Genomic DNA, 22,460 nt, shown 5'->3' with positions numbered 1-22,460 from the left:
ACCTGATATTTGATATTCAGGGCTTGAAAGTGTTTGATACTTAGTGCCACAGGCAGATAGCTGCCAAGGAAAGTACTGAGCTTTGAATCCCTGCCTGAGCTGCATGCTGCATGTAGGAATCACAGTTGGTGTTTAAGTTTTTAAAAGCAGAAGTGATAGTGACTCAGATTTCGTTGTGGCCCTTATGCTGGCCGTTTGGCCTCACACCACACACGCTTCAAGGTCACAGTGGCTTCTGTGGGGAGGCCATGCTTTGCGCCTCTACATCCTTTCTGTGTCCAATGTGGTGAAGCTTGAGAGGCCCCTGGCATGCTCTGTGAGAAACCCCACAACGAAGCGGACACAGAACAGAGCGGAGCTTCACTGACTCACCGCTTTTGCTCATTGAAACAAGTGAGTGTTTTTGATCCTTCCAGCCCGGTGGAACCAAATCATCATTACAGGCTTAATAACAGACACGGCGGTCACTCTTCCCCATATGATTAGCCAGAATACTAATCCCACGCTTCTCTTCGGCTTTTCATCAACTCACCAGCTCATGAATGAAGCCAACGGGAACACAAACCACACCAGCGGGGAGTAGTATCCCTCAGAAAGGGAAGTCCAGAGGATTGTGGCTGTTGTATGTGGCACTGGGGACATATAATCTGTGGTCTGTTTCAGAGTGCGAGTCGTAGCGGCCCCGGGTAAGACCTACTGCAGTCTCCTGTGAAGAGAAGCATTCACAGTATTTCTGTTGCCCCAGACCACCCTCCTCCCCCTCTCAAGACATAGAAACAGTATTAATATGCCATGAATGGAGACAGACAAGCATTATCTGGCGCTGCGGCGACTAAAGAAGCAGGATGCCTAGTAGAAAGCCAGAGGGAAAGATTTCCCTGCATGAATGGTAAAGTCCCCTTGACCAGCCCTGCTGGTGTCATGTCAGCTGGGCCTGCAGGGGTTTGTGTCTGTTTGGTTTCCAGCTCGTTCGCATGCCTTAGGGATGGCTGCTTTGAATAATTAATAAGATTTGTTGGTTTTAAAAATAAAGCTGAACCTCCTGGAGCTCTTTTCGTCTGTGCCCAGTGAATTAAAACAAAAAACTTTAACAAACTGAACCAGTGGTCGAAACTATAAAAGCTAATGCTACAACCAAAAGGCTAAATTATGTTCTTTTTCTCAAAGTTGTTCTTTTATATTCAGCCATTCACTCGCTACTTCACGTAAGGTCACAAGTAAATAAAAGATTACGTTGAGACCCGCAGTACGAGTTCTCCGTATTAAATGACTAACTTGCATTGATCTTACGTCTTAGCCTTTGGTTGTCATGGAGATATAATTGGACTTCCTTTTATATTCTACCTATAAGTGTTCCTTTCACAGTGTGAATGAAACGGCATGGGAACAGCCCAGTCCTTTCAGTGCTGTGTGATTGCGTTCCTATGAGGTCTACAATTGGCCACAGACACAGGAGCCACCGTCTTCATTAGCTGGTTGGGCTAACCTCTCATCTGCACATTAAGCAGAGAGTTCTGCACAATGGTGATGACTTTGATGCACACTAGGGATGACCACAATTAATCGATTATCGATTAATTGATTGTTAAGAAATTACTCGAAACACACATTTTTGTTATCAATTTTCCGTCACGTGGAACAAACATCATGTGGTCTCATATTACACTCATCTATCAGGGAGGTGTTTTAAGTTTAAAGCATGTTTCGATGTGAATCAGCTGTTAAAGGTGTTGCGCACAGTGGAGACGCTCAGCTGGCGGCTGCGCGTCAGGTCTCCATGCGCGCTTTTTCAAAGAGGATCAATACACAACTACTGCCCACAACAACATGGACACAAAGGTTGACAGCTTTAAACAGGAAATTTCCCACCTTTGGATACGAAGGCAACAGACAGGTGGGAAATTCAGGTACGCTACGTTTACAGATCAGCAACATCAGAGCCGTCTGAGCTTTCTCCTGATTATGACCCGGTTGCGCTCCTGGCTGACACCTGACTGAATACACATGATCATTCCTCTCAATAAGAACGAGTAGGCAGAAAACTGGACACTATGAGTCTGAAGTACTTTTCTGTTAGTATTATGAGCCTTCACTTTATAAGATTATGTCCGCGGAGAATATTTTAATGAGCCTGATCGTTGATATTCTGCGTGTCAAACGTGTACCCTTATTCAATCCCGTCAGTTATTTACATTTTGTTGCTGTAGAAAATAAAATTTAGGGGGAAAACAACCTATTTGGCATTGTTTTTGACGTAAGAATAATAATGTTTTTTCTTATCAATTAATCGATAATTGATCGTTAACATTTCCAAAAATCGATCATGGAAAGTACTTAAAATGTACATCCCTAATGCACACAAATGAGATATGTGGTGAGTTTCTGTGTGTTGTGAATTACGAAATGTTTCTTTTTGTGTTCATTTTTTCTTTTTGTGTTCATTTTTACCCATGTAGTTGAAGACATCCTTTGATGTTACTTTTTACAATTTTATATTGTAGAAATGCTAAGATTCTACTATTTTCTTCAAATTTTATTTCTAAAATATGAATTTCTTGAAGCAGCCTATAGCGAGTTGTATTCTCCTCACAGCATTATAATCACTACAATAATTAGTAAAGTAAACCCACTCTATCCATCTTGATGATCCTTCCTGGGGTTGTAACAGAGGGAGAATGGGGGGAAGACAGGAGACGGCAAGGCAGAACCAAGTAACCAAGCAGCAACCTCTTCCAGCGAGACATTAAGCCAATGCAGAATTGTTAAAACCAAGCAGCAACCTACTACTGCTTCAACAGAATTTAAGTTGAATTCGGCATTTCCAATGTGGCTGCTGCCAACAATAGGCTTCAAAATAGGACTTCAGAAACAGATGGGTGACGTCACGGATACTACATCTATTTATTATACAGTCTATGGGTGGAAAAGTATTGTCTGTATGTGTGTGGTTTACAAGCCGAGCCTGTCGCACAACATCCTATTACTGTGTATAACCACACACTGGAACACCAATATTATGCCGTTTCAGGGTATAATGTGTAAGTACAAGGGTGTAGTGATGGCAGACATTTTTTTCTGACTCTGTTGCAGATCCATTGGTTCTGAAATGAAGGAGAGGACTAGTGCTTTCATTGCAACTATTAGCAAAAAAAAAAAAAAAAAACTAATCTCATGTAAACAGCAGCTTGATTTGAGGCTCCTCTGGTTGTGTCCAACAAAGTGTCGTAGGAACACTGATTTTTAACATAAAACTGCCTCATGAGGATCTTACACTTTAAGCTGGCTTGTCACCTTTCTGTTGAGGTATTGCCCCATAATAAATTAACTGAAAACGGATAGGGTGATGCCAGAAAATATACTTTCATTTGCATTATGTTTTTTTAAAGTTATAGCTGTCATTAGTGAAGTAAAATGAGCAGAATAAATTAAATCAATTTGTTATTCTCCGACTGGAAACAATGTGGAGTACTCTTTAAAGCTCCTTTCACCCCATGCACAAAATGATTTGATCTACCCAGCGGGAGTCGACAGGATTGATCCGACTGCTGACAGTCGAGCCAAATGAGTGATGCTGCTGCACCATGTCTCCTTTTGAAGAGAGTGAAAATCCAGATATCAAAAAGAAAAGAGATAGAAAGCAAGGTGTGAAAAATTATTTTTAACTAGGGTCTTTCTTGTAGAAAGTGAGCACAACTCTCACACCTGACGATAAAAACAGTCCTCTTTGTGGCAACATTTAGCTTCTTTCCCAGTGAGCTAGCCTGACATGTTGCAAAGATACATATTTTACATGGTGATGTATATTCTTTATTGTTTAATCTAAGATGCTATTGAGTTTTTTGTTTTTGGCTCCTAAAATAAGTATTGCAGATGTTGAAATATATCTCCTCTAAAATGATTAGTTACCTCATTTTTTGGTGCAACAAAAAGTTAGTTATTTTATGCCTCTTTGAGTCATTTGCGTAATTGTGTGCAGGGTTGGCCTGGGCTGTCGTGATCATGCCCAATGTGACATCTTTTCATGGAGCCCAGAATTTCGAGCAACACCCCTGGTTGCCGGTGTCAGTAAGAGTTGTTCAGATGCCAGGATCAGGAGCAGAAAAGCTTTCACAGCACTGGATATCATCCATCAATTTGAAACTTATTTTCTCCAAAATAGGGATGAGTCATGATTTTCAAATATTTGAAATGTCGTTAATTCATTAAACAAAATCGAATAGTTCATGTGACTATTTTCCTACTTAAAAAAAAAAAATCATTGTATTTTACCAGGGCCTGGCTTTACTGATGTACAATTGGCACATTGTGACTGTAGCCCATCTGAAAGCTGTTTGCTAACTGCCAATTAAAAACAAAAGGAGAAGAAAGCATTAATGCCAGGTACCAGTAAAACCGTGTGGTTCTGTTAGATTCGGAACAAATCAAATTACAGTGACTTTAAATTGTCAGAAATGTCTGTGAGGAATTTGCTTGTAATATTTCAATCAATCAATCATTTGTATAGCACCAAATCACAACAAACATAGCAGGTCTAGACCATACGCTATGTTAAACACAATTTATTTAAGTTCTTAACTAATAAGCAAAACTAAGGTCAAGTACTTTTCAAAGGTCCCAGGGCTTTTGGGGGGCAGGGCCTGCTATGCTGAACGTGTCTGATAGATTACCTGCAGTGTTTTTATTCTGCCCGCCATCCTCAATAACATCACACACGTCTGTGATTCACTTACTTGATTTCTTTAATTTGTTCTTTCTTGTTTGTATGTGATTGTACTTTACCAAAAAAAAAGAAGCTGTGATTCACTTGATTTAATAGCTTGTAACAATAGTCTTCTCTCAACCCACCGTGAGTGCGTCTCTCTCTCTCCGGTGTTACGGTTTTAAAAGTGACCCTGTAAACTGGATGAAAGTCGGCAGTTAACAGGGTCGCGGTTTAAACCAAAACACCGTCCAATCTCTGCCACGGCTCTTTGAGTTAAAAAGGATTTTAAAGCCGTGTTGAAACGTCTTTGCTACTCGCGTTTATCTCCTCTCACTTGTTGATTCAGTGAATCCATCTGTGATGAAATATAGAACGATCTAAAACAGCGCCAGCTGAGTCTCTTCATGCTAACAGGCTAACTGTTGCGTTGCTCATAATGATACCTGCCTGCCCGTCTACTTCTATGATGTCATCTGTGATGAATGGCATTCATCTTTGACTTACTGCCCTCTCCTGGTCTGGTGGTGTAGTGCATTTACTTCTATTTCGTCCATACGTCACTGGCCTGATATGCACAATCTACCCGGGTCTTCGGCCCCGCGGTCGAAATGCAGACAACAATGGGGTCACAGGAACCTTTCAGTTAAGGGTAAAGTAGTTCTAGGGGCTAAAAGACCCCGGAACTCTTGGACGAAATGCACCTCAACACAGACTTCAAAACTGAGAACTGAACCGAGAACATGTTGTACTGTTACACCCGTTGCACCAGCATCCTAATGATTGTGCAAATAAATTCAACATGCACATGGTTTGACTATTTTTGTCATCTAAGAGCAGTTGAAGCATTCATGAACATTATACTCCTGTTCAAAGCCATTTTGCTCTTTAACCTAGCAAAAACCCTGGTTGTAGAGTTGCTCTGTCTGAAACATAGCTGCAGAAAACACAGGTTGTTTTGCTAATCCCGCTCCAGCATCAGCTTTGAGTACATTACACTGTCAGAAAACAATATCTGAAGGGGGAAAAAAAGTCTTTCTGCTTGCTAATTAAGTTTTTACTGCCAAACTTCACAAGCAGAGTTCCAAACATCGACACTTCAGGTGACTACTAATTATTGACCCGGCTGTATCACATACAAAAAGCCCATTCACGGACACTAAACTTCAGTATCAGCAAATGACAGCTGATAATCTCTAGTCTCGTATCTTAGTTTAACCTATACTTTGGAAAAAGTTAATTAACAGTATATCATATTCCACACAGTCTTTATGTGACTGTGTAACATATGTTTGTATGTTTGTATTACATTTCTGGACACCTACCAGCTAATAAGACATGAATATTTACCAGGGCAGTGGTATCAGTTAGAGTTTTCTACTATTAAGGCCCTTAGTATTTTTTATTTTCATGATAATATAAATTTCTAGATTCCAAATGGTTACATTATTTTAAACGGAAAACAAATAAATGCTTCTGTGTGAAATCAGTGTGACTGATAAGATACACACAGGCCCAGCTGTAGATCAGGAGATAATTCACACTAAAGCAGTATCCTCCTATACCACAAGTATGTGTAACCTCAGGGAAATGTGTGTTTTTAAAGGAAAGGGACTGTAGTCATGCTTGGTTCCCTTCAAAAAGGAACCAAATGTCTCATCACATTTGTGTTTCTTATTCCCTCCAGTCAAACTATTGATTTTTTTGTGGCTTGTTTCCGTCATAGTCTTAAGAAAGCTGTGGCAGTTTTGAGCTTTGCCAAAGGGTAGCTCATCCCAGTGGTGACTGCTGTTGTGGCTTTCTCTGTGTGCTCCGCTTTATCTAAAATAGTATTCACATGGTTGCACAAGCAGAGCCTAAGGCCAGGAGAGAACATGAGCTATATGACTACTGTTTATTTCATTTATACAATATAGATGGGAGCTTACATGTTCCTCTACAAGGAATAGTGTGACAAAACTGTTACAGTAACTCTTGTCTTTTTTTTTTTTTTTTTTGACATGTGGTGTTATTGATGCGCCAATGTGAAGGCTGGATTGAAGGGAAACAAAAAAAAAAGATTAAAGGTGCTCTCACTTAAATCTGTTGATGAAATATAAGAGTAAATCAGTTACTGTGCAGTGTAGGTTGTGGGCCATTTGTGTGTGCTTTTGCTCAGAGGGTCTGTTAGTAAAGGTAAATTATGTGCGGCTAGAAAATGTTAATTAGCCACAACAGGAACATGTTTAGATTCTGACAAAGATACAAAATGTGTCAGTTAGTTTAGTGTTAATTTTCTGTGAAATAATGTATTTCTGTTAAAACCCAAATTCCCAAAAAGTTGTAACACTGAGTAAAATGTCAACAACAAAAAAAAAGAATTGTTTTGTTTGCAAATTATTTGAATCCCATCAAATAGCACAGAAAATATAGGAAATGTTGAAACTGAAAAATTGTCTTGTTTTATGAAAAATAAATTCTCATTTTAAATTTGATGCCAGCAAAATATTACAAAAAGTTGGGGCAGTGGCATAGTGATGGGAAGTTCGGCTCCCAAAGAGGAGCCGACTCTTTCGATTCCCGAACGGCTCATAATTTTGGATCATTTGTAGCCGTATATATATATATATTTAAGTTATATTTTTTGGGCTTTTACATCTTTTATTGATAGAGGGAGAGAGGACAGTGGATAGTGTAGGAAACTGGGAGAGATTGAGGGAATGACATGCGAGAAAGGAGCCACAGGCTGGATTCGAATCCGGGCCACCCGCTACATGGGCGCACAACTCAACCAGTAAGCCAAGTCCGCGCCCATAACCGTATATTTTACCTTAACTTTGCAAAAACTAATGGTTTGTGTGTTGAAAAACCTTTTACGTACACGGTTTTTATGAGAAGCCTTACAATTGCCTAATTTTGTGCATTTATTCTGTTACAAAACCATTCTTACTTTTGTTTAGTATTTTAATCAAATTAATAAAAAACTGCAAACATATCCACAGAACAGAAACAGAACCAAACTCAAGCAGAACCAGAACCAAACTCAAGCAAACAGAACCAGAACCAACTCAAGCAAACAGAACCAGAACCAACTCAAGCAAACAGAACCAGAACCAAACTCAAGCAAACAGAACCAGAGCCAAACTGTAGCAAACATTATTAATGTCCTCAGTGCAGGTTGGCACTGAGAAAAACCAGATGCCTCAGCTTGGATGGGCTGCAGCGAAAGGAAAAAAATGGCTCTCTTTCGATGCAAGCTGGCTCTTCTGATTCAATATAAAGCATCGGCTCTCAGAGCCACAGCTTTTGATCATGGCACATCACTACACTGTTATTTTTTACCATAGTGTCGCATCACCTCTTTCAACAAACCTGTTAACATTTGAGCACCGTAGAGATCAGTTTCTAGAGTATCAAAAGTGAAATGTTGTCCGACTCTTGCCTGATTTAGGACTTCATCTCCTATACAGTTAACGTTTCCTATCTTATTTTTCGGTGAATGATGTGCCAAATGTTTTCAATGGGTGACAAGTCAGGACTGCAGGCAGGCCGGTTTACCACCTGGACTCTTCTATTACAGAGCCATGGTGTTGTAATATGTGCAGAATGTGGTAAGGCATTGTCTTGCTGAAATATGCATTGTCCTGTTGGCAGCATATGCTTCTCTGAAACCTGTATTTATTGTTGAACATTAATGGTTCTTTCCCAGATGTGTAAGCTACCCATGTCACGGGCACTTAAGTATCCCCATACCATCACAGATGCTGGCTTATGAGCCGTGCACTGATAACAAGCCAGGTTGTTCCTCTCTCCTTTAGAGTGGAGCACGTGGCATCCAAGAAAGAAAATTTCATATTGTGACTCATCGGTCCACAGGACAGTTTTCCACTTCACTTTAGTCCATCTTGAATAAGCTCAGGCCCAGAGAAGTCACTAGCTTTTCTACATCATGTAGTATGTGGTTTCCTTTTTGCATGGTACAGTTTTAACATGCAAATGGTGGATGCAGCAACAAACTGTGTTCACAGACAACAGTTTTAGAAGTAATTTTGAGCACATGCAGGGATTTCCACTCCAGAGTCATGTCTGTTTTTAATGCACTGCTACATGAGTTCCCAGAGATCATGGCCATCTATTATTGGTTTTCAGCCTTGTCCGTTTTGTACAGAGATTTTTCAGATTCTCTGAATCTTTTATGATAGATATTCTGAAATTGCTGAACTATTTGCTCATGCAGTCTCTCTGAAGTGAAGAACCTCTTCGCATCTTTACTTCTGAGAGACTCCTCCTCTCTGGAGGGCTCTTTTTACACCCAGTCATGATAAATGGACTGTGTTTATATTGCTTTTTCTCTAGACTTCAGAACACTCAAAGTGCTTTTTACATCACATGTCACATTCACCCATTCACACCATATTCACACACTGATGGCAGAGGCTGCTGTGTAAAGTCTAATGCCATACACACTGATGGCACAGCACCAAGGGTATTTTGGGAGTAATTGTCTTGCCCAAGGACAGTTCGGGATGCAGACAGAGGGACCTAGGATCGAACCCCTAACCTTCAACTTGAGAGACAACTGACCCTACCACTGTCGCAGCCACCCCTGATGTTACTAACCTGTTTTAGATAACATGTTGCTTGCATCAAATTTAAAGTTAGCATATATTTTTCGCAGTGTTCCATCTTTTTTTTTTTTGAATTGGGGATGTATTTAGATTAGTTCCCTAGGTCCTCCATATTTATGTGTCCATCACATTTAGTCATCACCCAGGTTATCCTTTTAATAGAGAGCCGTGGCAACACCAAACCTAAAAGTGGCACAGATAGAAGCACTTGCCCACTACCTCTTAAATTAATAATGTCCTTTTCCAACAGATAAGTCTGTTGAATAAAGAATGCCCTGCATTTGCACACACACACACTCTCTCTCTCTCTCTCTCTCTCTCTCTCTCTCTCTCTCTCTCTCTCTCTCTCTCTCTCTCTCTCTCTCTCTCACAAACACCTAAACTTACCAGCTCTCAGAAGGCTAAAACACATTAAGATGTGTCTCCCAGGAGTTGTCTTCGTGGGTCTACATTCTCCATATTAAACCTCTTGTGCTCCAGCAATATCTGTGAAGGGAAGTTTAGCCACCGGCTTATATCACTTACATCAACCAATACAGTGACACATCATCTAGCCTCTCTAGATGACATGCAGAAAGTAATGAGTCATGCTTGTGGGGGAAAAAGTGTTTTTGATGTGAACATACTCAAAGGTAACTGTGTGAAATGTAACCCAGCACTCATTCAGCACTCACTGTTTGACACCAGTTCACTGAGAATAGCACAAATCAACAAGTTTGTCCATTATAGCTGAGTCACTCTTCTATGTTGTATTGTAACAGAAGATAGTAAAGATAGTAGGTTGGAGTTTTTATGTGTTTTTTGGGTCAGGGAGGAAGCATCATTCACTCCACATAAGGCGTTTTTTCCACGCAGGAACTTTAACCTGGAACTAGGGACTTGAACCCCTGAACTAAGTGCGTTTCGACCGGAGGAACCAGGGTCTAAATTTAGTTCAGTGGTAGTTAATCTCCTCCTGAAAAGACCCAGCTTGGGGGGGGTAGTACTTTTCAAAGGTCCTGGGACTTTCGGTTGAACGTAACGGTGTTTGTGGCGTTTACACAGTTGTTGAAACACAGAGGGAGTTCCTGGGAATGCATACTAGTTTAGTTATTTATTAAGATTTCAAAATATTATTTCATATATTTTTTTTTATAAAGTTTAATTTTTTCATACGTCACTGGCCTGATTTGCTTTCTTCAGCCCGCGGTCGAAACGTAGACAACAATGGGGACACAGGAACCGGCTAAAAGACCCCGGAACCCTTGGTTGAAATGCACCTATACATGGACAAACTTTAGATGCAAGAAGACACAGTGCAACCACAAGTACAGGGTCACTGTCATTGATATAGGTACCAGTATACCTGCACCTGTAATGAATTTAGGGATGCACCAAAATGAAAATTCTTGGCTGAAACTGAGAATAAGGAAACCAAGGCCGAAAACCGAAACACCGAAAAAAATTATTATGCCACTTATTAGTACCATTGCATTTATGGCTATGACTGTGTACTAACCTCACTAAAATCAAGGATCTCGTTGAACATATCAGACAACGAGGGTGCATGCCCCTCATCTGGTTCAGAGGGACGAGTCCTTTCTCCTTCTCCTGCACTGTGTGCTTCTCCATCTCCAAGCGTGTTCTACACATCCATCTCGGCCTGGATCATTTCTTGTGCATGCTGCTTTATTCCATCATCCAAGTAATGATCTTTTATAACACGGATCAAGTACAGTCGATGAAGAGCAGAGGATCTGAATAGATCTCAGTGAAACGTGTGCTGACAGACTCTAAGAGTGTACTTTTCATTGTTTTCACTCCGTGGTCCGTCTCAACCTCTTTTAGTGCTGCACTGAAAGGAGTAACGGGGAAATGACCGAAATCTGCTGCCAACTACGTGTTTAAAAACTTAAACAATGCCGGACAGTTGTTTTTCAGTCGTATGACAAGGAGACAAGCCCAGGTTCTGTTTCTAAAAGGAATATTGTATCGGTTTTGAAGTGGGGTTGTTGAGTTTTATGTCACTATAATTATACTAGTCACATTAGTTTGTGATCAGCTGCTATATCTTAAATTCCAAAGGTCTAGAGGGGCTGTTGTTACCAATTCTTTACTCGTGACAGCAAGTAGTTATCTCTGTGCCCTTTTTTTCCCTCCAGGCTGCTGCGTTGGTCACGCGACTGAAAACTATGAATTGTGATAAGTGCTGTGGTGGGATAAAGAGGTTGTTCTTCTGTCTATCAGTTTTTCTGATCATCAGAATTTTTGCCGCAGCAGAAATAACAATGGATTGACATAAAAATTAAAGACTGTGATTAAGATAAATGATTCACAGATAACACCCTAAAAAAGATAGGGATTTGCTGTGGTGGGACTCAGTCAGCTTTCAGGTAAAGCATTTAGGACCCTTCGTTGAGCAGAAATGAGCCACTAAACTTTTCCAAAATGCCTTACTGTGTAAAAAATATTTAGAATAATGCATTGATGTTTTATTAATGTATTATCTCTAAATGTTCTTGTCACATTTGTCTCTGATGTCTGTTTTCTGAATGCGGTCATTGTTTTTTGGGAGCAGGCATTTGGCTGGCTAAAAGGATGGATGGGTGAGTGACGGAGAGAGAGAGGGATAGCAACAATTGGATTTGTAGGTTAATAGCATCCTCATTGACAACAGAACTTGCTCATCATGTCCCATTTCAGGCTGCAGTCAGAGCCAAACAGCGCTGTGCTAAATCCAGAATGTAAGCACTGCAATGAATGGGCTCAGTTCAAAACAGCAGATGATTGGCAACTGGCACTATTAAAGCTTTCAGCACCCAATTTATCCTCTGCCCACTGATGCAATAATCTCTGATGTAAAGCATCAGTTAGTGTTTGCGAGCATCGCAGTGTTTGGCTCCGTGAAGTGCTGAAGTATCTTTTTGAGAAGAGCCAGACGGGCTGGATTATTCCAGGGTCAGGACCGTGGGATTAGGTCCAGGGATTATCACAGCTCAGTCAGGGAGACAACAGCCTTGTTGGCCTCCGGGATTATACAGGAGACTGACAGTGAGCCAACTCGACCACCCCGCTGTCGTCATGCTTTCTCCCAGTCTGTCTATCCTCAGTCCTCCTTTCACTCATCCTCATATCAGCACATGCTGAGTGCTGATTCACTGCTACTGCAGGAATTTCAATGTGACACTCATTCTGTGTCGGTCATGCTCTGGGCGATGAATGTGTCAAATGTTCTTTTTGCATGGTTCTTTTGTTTTCAAAAGACAAATGGGAAAATCTTGGTGGTAATCTTGGTGATAAATTCAGTGTGACGATATTTTGTATCTGTAAACTGAACTTCACAGCTGTAAAGATTTCCTGGAATCAGGAATCTAAACAAGCAAACTGTTAAATGAAATCACATCAGAAACATATGAACAGGGTATAAAGTCACCAAATGTTCATATTACATTTTTACAATACATTTTCCTGAACACACCCCTGCCTGTTTCACTCTTATGCTGTTCTACTTTATTCACCCTGATGCTGATCTTGCGAAACCATTCTGTATGGAACTAGTTCTGTTAAATAAATGATATGATTCCTGTCAAACCACAAGACGGTAATGAATGTCCCTGAGTGATGCCAAATGTCTTCTGTTTGCCTTCTAGGACCACGCTGTGCGAATGAGTGATTGATGCCAACTTCGCTTCTTCAGGTAAACTGCATTAAACACACACTTTGTAAACACTTTGCAAGTATTTCATTTTTCAATTCGTGGAATATAACCTTTTAAAAAAAAAAGAGGATTTGGGATTGGGATAGATGATTTAAAAAGATATGGTGGATTATGCATCCATACAACTTTAATCTCTGCAACTTGATGAAAAAACTCTTTGAGTTAAATAACTTTTATGATTGATTCAAATGAGATTTAACTTTTTTTTTTTAAACTAATACCCTCCTGTCACTGTTGTTGTGTTTCCTTCATGTAGGGCAGAATGGGTTTGTGTCCCCTGCTCCTGCTGCTTGGCCTTGCCCTTGGGGCATCAGGCCAGGATGACATCCCCATCACAAGTAAGAACCCTGTCCACTGAAACCAAGTTCACTCACTCACTCACTCACTCACTCACTCACTCACTCACTCACTCACTCACTCACTCACTCACTCACTCACTCACTCACTCACTCACTCACTCACTCACTCAATCACTCACTCATCTTGTTAACTTAATGAAAATCTTTGCTCCCTTCATCTCCAGGTCCTCCAAATATCACTGCCGTACCCACAGACCCTCCTGTCGCACCATCACTTAACTTCACAGTTACACCCACACAAGCCATCGAAGGGCCACCCACCACCCTCGCCCCTTCAGTCATCTCAGTGACCACAATATCAGCAACAACAACAGCAGCAACAACAACAGCAGCAGCAGCAACCACAACCGCTGTCATTAGCCCTCCTGGTGACAAGGACATGGAACCAGCAGGTCCCAATGGAACTGAACTGGTGTTACCTTTTCCTCCGCCCCCATCTCCAACTGATGCCCCTCAGGCACCACAAAGTACCGTGCCTCCCCCTCCTCCCACCCTGCCAGAAGGACAGAACGTGACCACAGCCCTCCCTCCAGAAATCCTAACTCCAGATGATTATGACAATGGGGATATATTAACTGAGGAGACGGAGACCACCACAGAACCTGGGATGGAATTCCCCTCAGACACCAGCCCACACGGTGAGTGTTTGTGTGAGAGTGTGTAATCTGAAACATTAACCCTCAAACCCCATCATTTTTTCACGGTAACACAGTGACAAATCGAAGACTGGTGGCACTCCACCAAAAGTAGCATTGAAAGAGCAGAATCCCATGACACAACAGAGATGATGTGGAGTTGACTCATTTTAAATGAACGAAAAACACCCTCTTACTTTAGTGTGGGTAATGTTGTAACTTTCTGTCTGTAAAAGTAACTCCTTAGAGTCAGCTGTATGTTCTTCCTTCAGTCATTCTTGGAAGTGTGGTTCAAGCTCCTGTGGGTAGCTTTGTGCTGGGTAAAAACCAGTCTGAAATGAATAGTGATCCACCTTTAACACCTACAAAGATTACAGAGACCATCAATAACAAGGCTTACAAATAATATTTGGTGTATTTCATTACCTGACAAAAGTCCTGCAGTGTAGATGTCAGACACAACATTTTACAATACACTGAATAAACAAGCTTTTTATGTTTTTCTTGGCAAAACTATACATTTAGTGATAAATTAGACTGTTAAAACACAGCAAAATAACTCTCTATCAGACAACACTATATACCCATGTACAGGACAAGAACAGCAAAGAGATAAAACATACGTCTTAAAACTCTGGGGTTGTCAAAAACCAAAAGTTCCTCATGGGAGCTTTAATATCTATATGCGTCTGTGTCTGGGTTTGCTGAGTAAACTGGGATTAGATCAAGATTGTATTTCTTGTGTTTCCTGTCTCAGTTCCCAAACCAGGACCTGAGCATTACCACATGCTGAATACTCTTTAAGTTAGGGATGGGGATTTACCGTAATCCTTGTAATCGATTACTCGAATTTCCTAATGAACGATTACTCGAGTACTCGCTTTTTTTTTTTTTTAACCTTAACAAAAATAAATAAATAAAAGTCCGTCGGACACGGACCTACCGGACCAGAGTTGTAGTAAGTTCTGCTGCCTTTTCTTCAGACATCTTTTCCACTCTTGTAGTTGTTGTTCTTCCACAAAACTTAATGGGAGCATATCTCCAGTTACCATTTTGGTTATTATCAGGCTAATCTTCTCCACTCTGGTGTCATCACAACGACGTGTGTTAACAGGGCGAGCAAAAGACGTGATGCAAGACTATCTGTTATCCGTCTCCGCTGTTTTCTCCTTGTACTTTAAGGGTATGTGGTTAAGCATCAAACTAGTATTTCTATGGTGTGTAAGTTTAACGCCACATATCTTGCACTGCACATTAACTTCAGCGTTCTTTCGAAGCACTTCCAGACATTGCTTTTTTTAGCTGACATGCCGCAGGTGTCGCAGACGGTTCTGTGTTTGTTGTGCTTTCGCTTTCGGTTGAAAAACGTGTTCCTAGAGAGTTGCTGTAGCTGCCGTAAAACAGTTGTTTTTGCTGAAATCTGGCTCGATGTGTTCTAAAACTGAAACCATGGCCGGAGAAGTCAAACGGTTATATCCCGTTAATCACTTTCCTACCTAATATATTCAGTCAGGCGAAAAACAAAAAGGACATGGTCGCACGCTGTATGATTTCACATTATCTTGCCAGGTGCGCGAGTAACAAAATGCTATTCGAATAATGGGGTCAATGGCGAGTACTCGAGTACTCGAGTAATCATACCCATCCCTACTTTAAGTGGCAACCTCTGGTGTCAGAAAATGAATCCAGTGCCGACAACCTGCAGTTCCTTGACTGTCCACCGGAGGCCTGCTGCAAAAGTTAAGGAAAGCCTGAGATAGCTCATATGAAAACACCTATTCTTACATCAGAGTTCAACACAGCAAAAACAAAAACAGTTTTGGTAACTACACCTCATCCCTTTTAATCTCTGACAACTGTGCAAGGGGCTGAATTAATCTATTTTGTAATATTAAGGATAAAGTTATGTGTAGCCAGGCTTAATTTGGGGCACCGCTAATTTGACTGACAGTCAACCTCTTGCCAGTTTGTTAATCAGCCAAAAGTGAGATGGAGTCAGTATTTCTGGATACCACATATCCTGTATAGACCAGACCTGATATAACTGCCCTCACTTTTGTACAGCCTGGCTCACTACACTGAGGGATCCCAACCTGATAACTCGCTAGGCATCTGAAATCAAGCTACGGTTGGCACCATCTCTGCTGGTGTCCCCTCCTGACTTCTTATATTCATCTATAGGCATTGAAGAAAGTGCTTTTTTATTCAATTTTCTTAAACTGTTTTTATCAACTTAACTTAAATTTTAAAAATTGCATAAATTGGGTGTGATGATTTTGATATTTTGCAAGCTATAACTAACATTGCACTCTGAACTAGCAGGGTCCTGATGTTGATTTCTATCTTCGTCTGATCATTTACCTGAAATGGATTTTAATTGCAGCTCTAAAGCAGCAGTTGCTGATGGCAGCCATAATGTACAGTATATCATTACTGTGAAGTAGGGATGTACATTTCAAGTATTTTCCGTGATCGATTTTTGGAAATGTTAACGATCAATTATCGATCAATCAATTTAAAAAAAAACATTATTATTCTTATGTCACAAACAAGGCCAAATACGTTTTTTCCCCTTAAATTATATTTCTACGGCAACAAAATGCATATAACTGACGGTATTGAAAACGGGTACATGTTTAACACTGATTATCAACGATCAGGCTCATAAAAATATTCTCTACGGACATAGTCTTTTAAAGTGAAGGCTCATAATACCAATAGAAAAGTACTTCAGACTCACAGTGTCCAGTTTTCTGCCTACTCGTTCTTATTGAGAGGAATGATCATGTGTATTCGGTCAGGTGTCAGCAGGGAGCGCAACCGCGTCATAATCAGTCCAGCGGCAGAAAAGCTCAGACAGCTCTGATGTTGTTGGTCTGCAAACATAGCATACTAGCAATTCCCACCAGTCTGTTGTCTGTGTATCTAAAGGTGGGAAATGTCCTGTTTAAAGTTGGCAACCTTTGTGTATGTGTCGTTGTTGGCAGTAGTTGTGCATTGATTTGATCCTCTTTAGAAGCAGAGACCTGACGCACAGCTGCAGCCGCCAGCTGAGCATCTCCGCTGTGTCCAATACATTTAACAGCCGATTCACATTAAAACATGCTTTAAACTTAAAACACCTCCCTGATAACTGAGTGTAATAAGAGACCACATGTTGTCCGTTCCACGTGACAGAAAATTGAAAACAAAAATGCGATTATCGAGTAATGTCTTAACAATCAATTAATTGATAATCGATTAATTGTGTACATTCCTACTGTGAAGGATTCTGTTTTAGAGAATTAGAAACACATGTGGGGACTAATAGATTATGTTAATGGACTGACCCATTAAGTGGTGTACTTGTTGAGATCTGATACAGCCTTATTAGTCTGCATTGGTACAACTGTAGTGGTTGGAATAGCTCTCTGTTGCTCACTTTCATTTAACACTGACCAAGTAGTTGCTGCATTGGTAACAGTTCTGTAGCTGTTGAGTACTTTGTTACAGTCGTACTTTCATCATTCATGACTTTTATCCAAGTTATTTGACTCAGTTGTACACATTTGATTTGGCAGTCTCACAGAGGTTTTTTCTGTTTTACGCCCCCCTTAAAGATCACTAAAGGTGTTTTTCCATCACAGGAACTATGGACTTTACCACTGAACTACGTGCGTTTCGACCGAAGGAACCAGGGTCTAAATTTAGTTCAGGGGTAGATAATCTCCCCCCTGAAAAGCCCCTGCTTGGGGGGGTAGTACTTTTCAAAGGTCCTGGGACTTTCGGTTGAATGTAACAGTGTTTGTGGCGTTTACACAGTTGTTGAAACACAGAGGGAGTTCCTGGGAATGAATACTAGTTAAGTTTTTTTATTAAGATTTCAAAATATTATTTAATACAAAAAAAAATTCTCCATACGTCACTGGTCTGATTTGCACAATCTACCTGGGACTTCAGCTTGTGGTCGAAACTCAGACAAAAATTTGGGGCACAGGAACATTTTTTTTCCGAGGAAAGTAGTTCTGGGGGCTAAAAGACCCTAGAACTCTTGATCGAAATGCACCTTAAGCAGTCACTTAAATGCTAGCTTGTATCTTCTTCCTGTATTTGAGATGCTATATGTTATCAGATCTTCCAAGGTAGATAGAAAATGTATGGCTAGAAAGAGTTGTAGCTAAAGCAGAAGTAGACACACACAGATAAAAGGGAATCTGTATATGACAAGAAAGCAACATTCCTGAGAATAACTCCTGCACTACATTAACATCACAGATCGGCGGTGGACTGTCGAAACCACATCAGGGGTGTTTTTGTGTTCTTCTATCTGGCTGGGTCTTTTTTTTCTCTCAGACTGTCAAAGCTGCAGCAACAGCTAGAAAGAGCAAGCCATTGAGCTCTCTGGTCAAGAGTCAACCTTTAATATTTTAGATAGTGGAACACTTTTCTGCTCTTAGACTCCATTGTAGCAGAGCTGGAAATAGCAGCTGCATTTGACCAGTCATCCAGGCAGACACCACCAAAAGTAGATATTCTGATGTGTTGGTGGGGGGGGGGGGTGTTGCTTGTGATGCTTTTATTTCTAAATTCAAAATTGGCTTGACATGATAAACCTGAAGATAACACTTAAAGCTAGGGTTGGTAGTCACGGAAAACTAGCATGAATTTGAATATAGCATATACGTAGGACTCCGTCTAACCCCTCCCCTCCCCTCGGAGCTCCTCCAAAACAACAAACAAACATGAAATGTACGCGCAGGAGGCGGGCAGAATGGAAGGACATGATTTGATTGGTTTCATAATTTGGCTCCTGATGGCAGGGATTGGTTGGTGTTTTCCCAGGTTTACTCCGTTTGTAGATAGCAGCTTTTTTTCACTCTGTTTTAAGAACACATTATGTATTGATTGCCATCGGGACATAAAGATCATTTTAACCAGTATAACAAAAAGTGTATCCAAATCTGACTAACAACCCCAGCTTGAAACGTCATATGTTATCCAGGTAAAAAAAAAACATGTAGCTTTGTGTGCGTACACTGGCCATGTTTGTAACATCCTTCTTGGTGAAACATGACCCCCCCCCCCACACACACCCCTTTTCTTTCCATTAATTATTCATGTTGCATGATTATAGAGGAATAGACTTATTACTATCAGATGTCACTGATTGATTTGGAAGGATTATTTTTGTTATTGACTGTAATAGTAGCAGGTATGTTTTCTATCACACTGCAGCAGATGGATCAAACCATAAGAGAGTGTATTTGAGGACTGGAGGGGAGGCTGTGGAGTATTTGACTCTCCTGGTCAGCATTAACACGCCACATGCGCCTGCTGTACTATATAGTATATCTATTATATAACAATCACTTTGGGTTGGTAGGTGTTATGTAATTGCTCTATTGTCTCTCCCTCCTGGCCGTCTGTTAGCCGCATGTGTAAGTGTGTGTGGAGAGCTGTGAGCGGTAATAGATGGCATCAGATCCGTCAAGGCTGGGTCAGCTCCACATGATACCCGCAGCCTGTTTTGCTCCTGCTCCATTTCAATGTACACTTTGTCTAAGGAAGAATGCCAAAAAAGTCCTGGGAACCACAAGAGAAAATGCATCAAAACTGGGCGGCGTTCCAAACTACTCCTTCCAGAAAGTGCATAAGCATGAAGTCAAATGATGCATTCTTTGTTGCAGATTTTGTCCGCAACGTTGAGAGTTTTCTTGAACTCCGAGTCGGCTAGTTGAACAGCTGAGTTTGTCATTGTATTGTCGCTACAGCCGTACAGTTTTCTAGAAAAATGTCTCCTTTTGTTGGGGGCCCTGTGTGTCTTACTGACCAATCGTCAACACACAAACGGTGGACAGCTTTTTGTGCTGTACACTCCTGCTGTTGTTTAAGCATATCTCATGTCCTTTGTGTTAACTGTGGCAGTAAAAGGTCACTAGGAAGACTATAGGGTTGCTTTCAACCAGTAACTCATGTGCATGATGGAAACATGTGCAAATCGGTCAGCTATTGTAATCTGCACCCGACACCGCTAACAACAGATTACTCTGTTCATGTAATATCTAATCTGTAATGTTTGTAATGTTAGCCTTTGTGACCACAGGTGTGTTGTTTTGTCCAGTAGCATCCCTGCAGACCATAGAGCTCTCTGCTTTTCAACATGTGGATCGTGTTTACATTTACAATCCAAGTAATTCATATAGAAGTCACATCAAACAGACTGAGATTTTGCCACCACCTCTTGTCTGGTGTCACTTGAGGTACAGATGCCAAGGGTCAACACTTTCAGTTAAACTGTGATTTATCTGCACTCTGCTCGCTGCAAACTGTCCATATTTATCTAGGTGAGACAGCTGATGAAATATCATCATGAATGAATAACTATTTTGGGAAGAATATCACTTCCCTTCAAAATCTTGGCCTTCTTTTAATCCAAATTTAAACATATTAACAAGCTGAAATCTTGTCTTTATAATGGCTAAACATCTGTTATCTGGACTTATCTGCACAGCCTCTGTGCCTTTTTTACAGTTAAAGACTGCATGGAGTTAGCTTACTTTAGCTAACGTGAACACCAGTGCAGGAGTGAATGAGAACAAAATCAACCCAACACTACCACCAAAGCTCTGAAAATCATGTTACGTCTTGTTCTGTACCAAAATGAAAATTCTTATGTGGATTTATATTTTGGCTGTGCACTGTAACTCCCTGAAGTGATGTTGCACAATAGGTTATTACAGATGTGTCATTCTAAAACATCCACATTTAACATAAAAGACCCACAGCTTACAGTCATATGTGTCACATGTGAATAATTGGGACCTCATTGAGAAATATAATGTCATCAGAAAGCTAATCTATGAGACAAGCTGTGACTTTTTTCATTTTCACCAATGCAGACAACAACCACTCTGATGAGATGCCCATCATAGCCGTCATGGTGGCCCTGTCCTCCCTGCTGGTCATCATCTTCATCATCATCATCCTCTACATGCTCAGGTTAGTGAAGTGTAATTGATGCTACATGTTTCACCCTGGCTGGAGACCTGTGGCCTAAGGTGCTCCTGTTACCATGGAAACTACTGATTGGCATTGAGCTATGAGGCCAAAGCGAGTGTTTTTATTTTTCAGTTTGTGTGCGTGTGCGTGTGTGTTAGACAGTGTGTGTATGTGTGTGTATTAAAATGTTCTTTGATCTGATTTGATTGACAGGTTTAAAAAGTACAAGCAGGCGGGGAGCCATTCAAACTCCTTCAGGCTGACCAATGGGAGATCAGATGATACAGGTGAACACACACACACCCACTGGCCTGTGTGTTTGTATGTGTGTTTCGTATGTGTCGGAAGATGTGATGCATAGTCTCGATGCACTTTTTGTTTGTTTTGGGTCGTATCAGCAAATTTATACAGCCAGCTTGATCAAACTTGTAACTTGGAGTTGCTTTTGATAAGACTTGACTGATCCCGCTCCACTGACTGATAACATATCACCGGTTGACTGTTGCCAGAAGGCTTTTGTTAACTGTGATTACCTAACCATCAGAGCTGCAGCTCGCTCCCTCTTAAGACATAGCATTGATTTGCATCGCCCTCTGGTGGCCATCTGTAGGGAAAAGTCCAAATACTAAAGTCAGAGCTACTTGATTTACTACAAGACAGTTACACTCTCTTTCTCTTAACCCCTTATCCCATGTCTTTATCTCCACCTGTCTCACCCCTCCTGTTCCTTCCCTCTCTTCCTCTCTCCTCCCTTCCTCCTTGCCGGCGCAGAACTGCAGAGCGTCCCGCTATTGGCCCGCTCACCCAGCACAAACAGGAAGTACCCTCCTCTTCCCGTGGACAAGCTGGAGGAAGAAATGAACCGCCGCATGGCTGATGACAACAAGCTCTTCAGGGAGGAGTTTAATGTACGGCACACTCGAGCACACACCCTCTGATAACAAACTGAGCCTGACTTTCACCTTTGACACACATCCTTGAAACTAATGTCAGTGAGGGTGAGTCTCCATCAGCAGGTAGAAGCTCAGTTCATTTAAAGAAATAGAGAAGAGGATATGATTCACAAAGATATCACATCTGTGGCCAGAAGAAAAATAGCCTTCCAAAAATAGACATTTGTGTCATGACTGGTGTCATGTGTTTATTAACAAGTAAGCTGGTGATGGAGCACACACTACTCACATCCCCGTGACAGCTGTAGCTCCAATGATTGGATGTACCTGGGGGGGAAGGGGCATTGAAAATATGAGAACAGACTGTCTTATTTATTTTATGTTACATTACATTACAAATTCATGAATTAGTTCAGTTATTTTACCCGACACCACAATCACAAACCCACACACACTGCATCAACAGCTTCCCTCTCTTTGTACACACCAGCATGTCTCGCTCCGCCTCCTGACGTTTTGTCCTGGCTTTGAATATATTCATCCTCAGCACATTTTATTAAGACGCGCTCATAACACAATTTTTTGGGTGAAT

General features: G+C 41.0%; 1 protein-coding gene across 1 annotated transcript in view; it reads left to right on the top strand.

Annotated features, from left to right (window-relative positions):
- ptpra (protein tyrosine phosphatase receptor type A) overlaps nt 1–22,460 on the top strand; it is a 39,671-nt gene that overhangs the window by 7,232 nt on the left and 9,979 nt on the right. Inside the window, exons 2-7 of the mRNA XM_034685305.1 lie at nt 12,936–12,982; nt 13,260–13,341; nt 13,527–14,000; nt 20,876–20,975; nt 21,189–21,262; nt 21,747–21,883. Coding sequence (XP_034541196.1) covers nt 12,962–12,982; nt 13,260–13,341; nt 13,527–14,000; nt 20,876–20,975; nt 21,189–21,262; nt 21,747–21,883 — 888 coding nt within the window. The 5' untranslated portion in view covers nt 12,936–12,961. The remainder of the gene's footprint in view (nt 1–12,935; nt 12,983–13,259; nt 13,342–13,526; nt 14,001–20,875; nt 20,976–21,188; nt 21,263–21,746; nt 21,884–22,460) is intronic.

This window comes from Notolabrus celidotus, chromosome 1, assembly GCF_009762535.1.
Source record: "Notolabrus celidotus isolate fNotCel1 chromosome 1, fNotCel1.pri, whole genome shotgun sequence".
Taxonomy (NCBI): Eukaryota; Metazoa; Chordata; class Actinopteri; order Labriformes; family Labridae; genus Notolabrus; species Notolabrus celidotus.
This window is presented reverse-complemented; position numbering and strand designations above follow the sequence as displayed.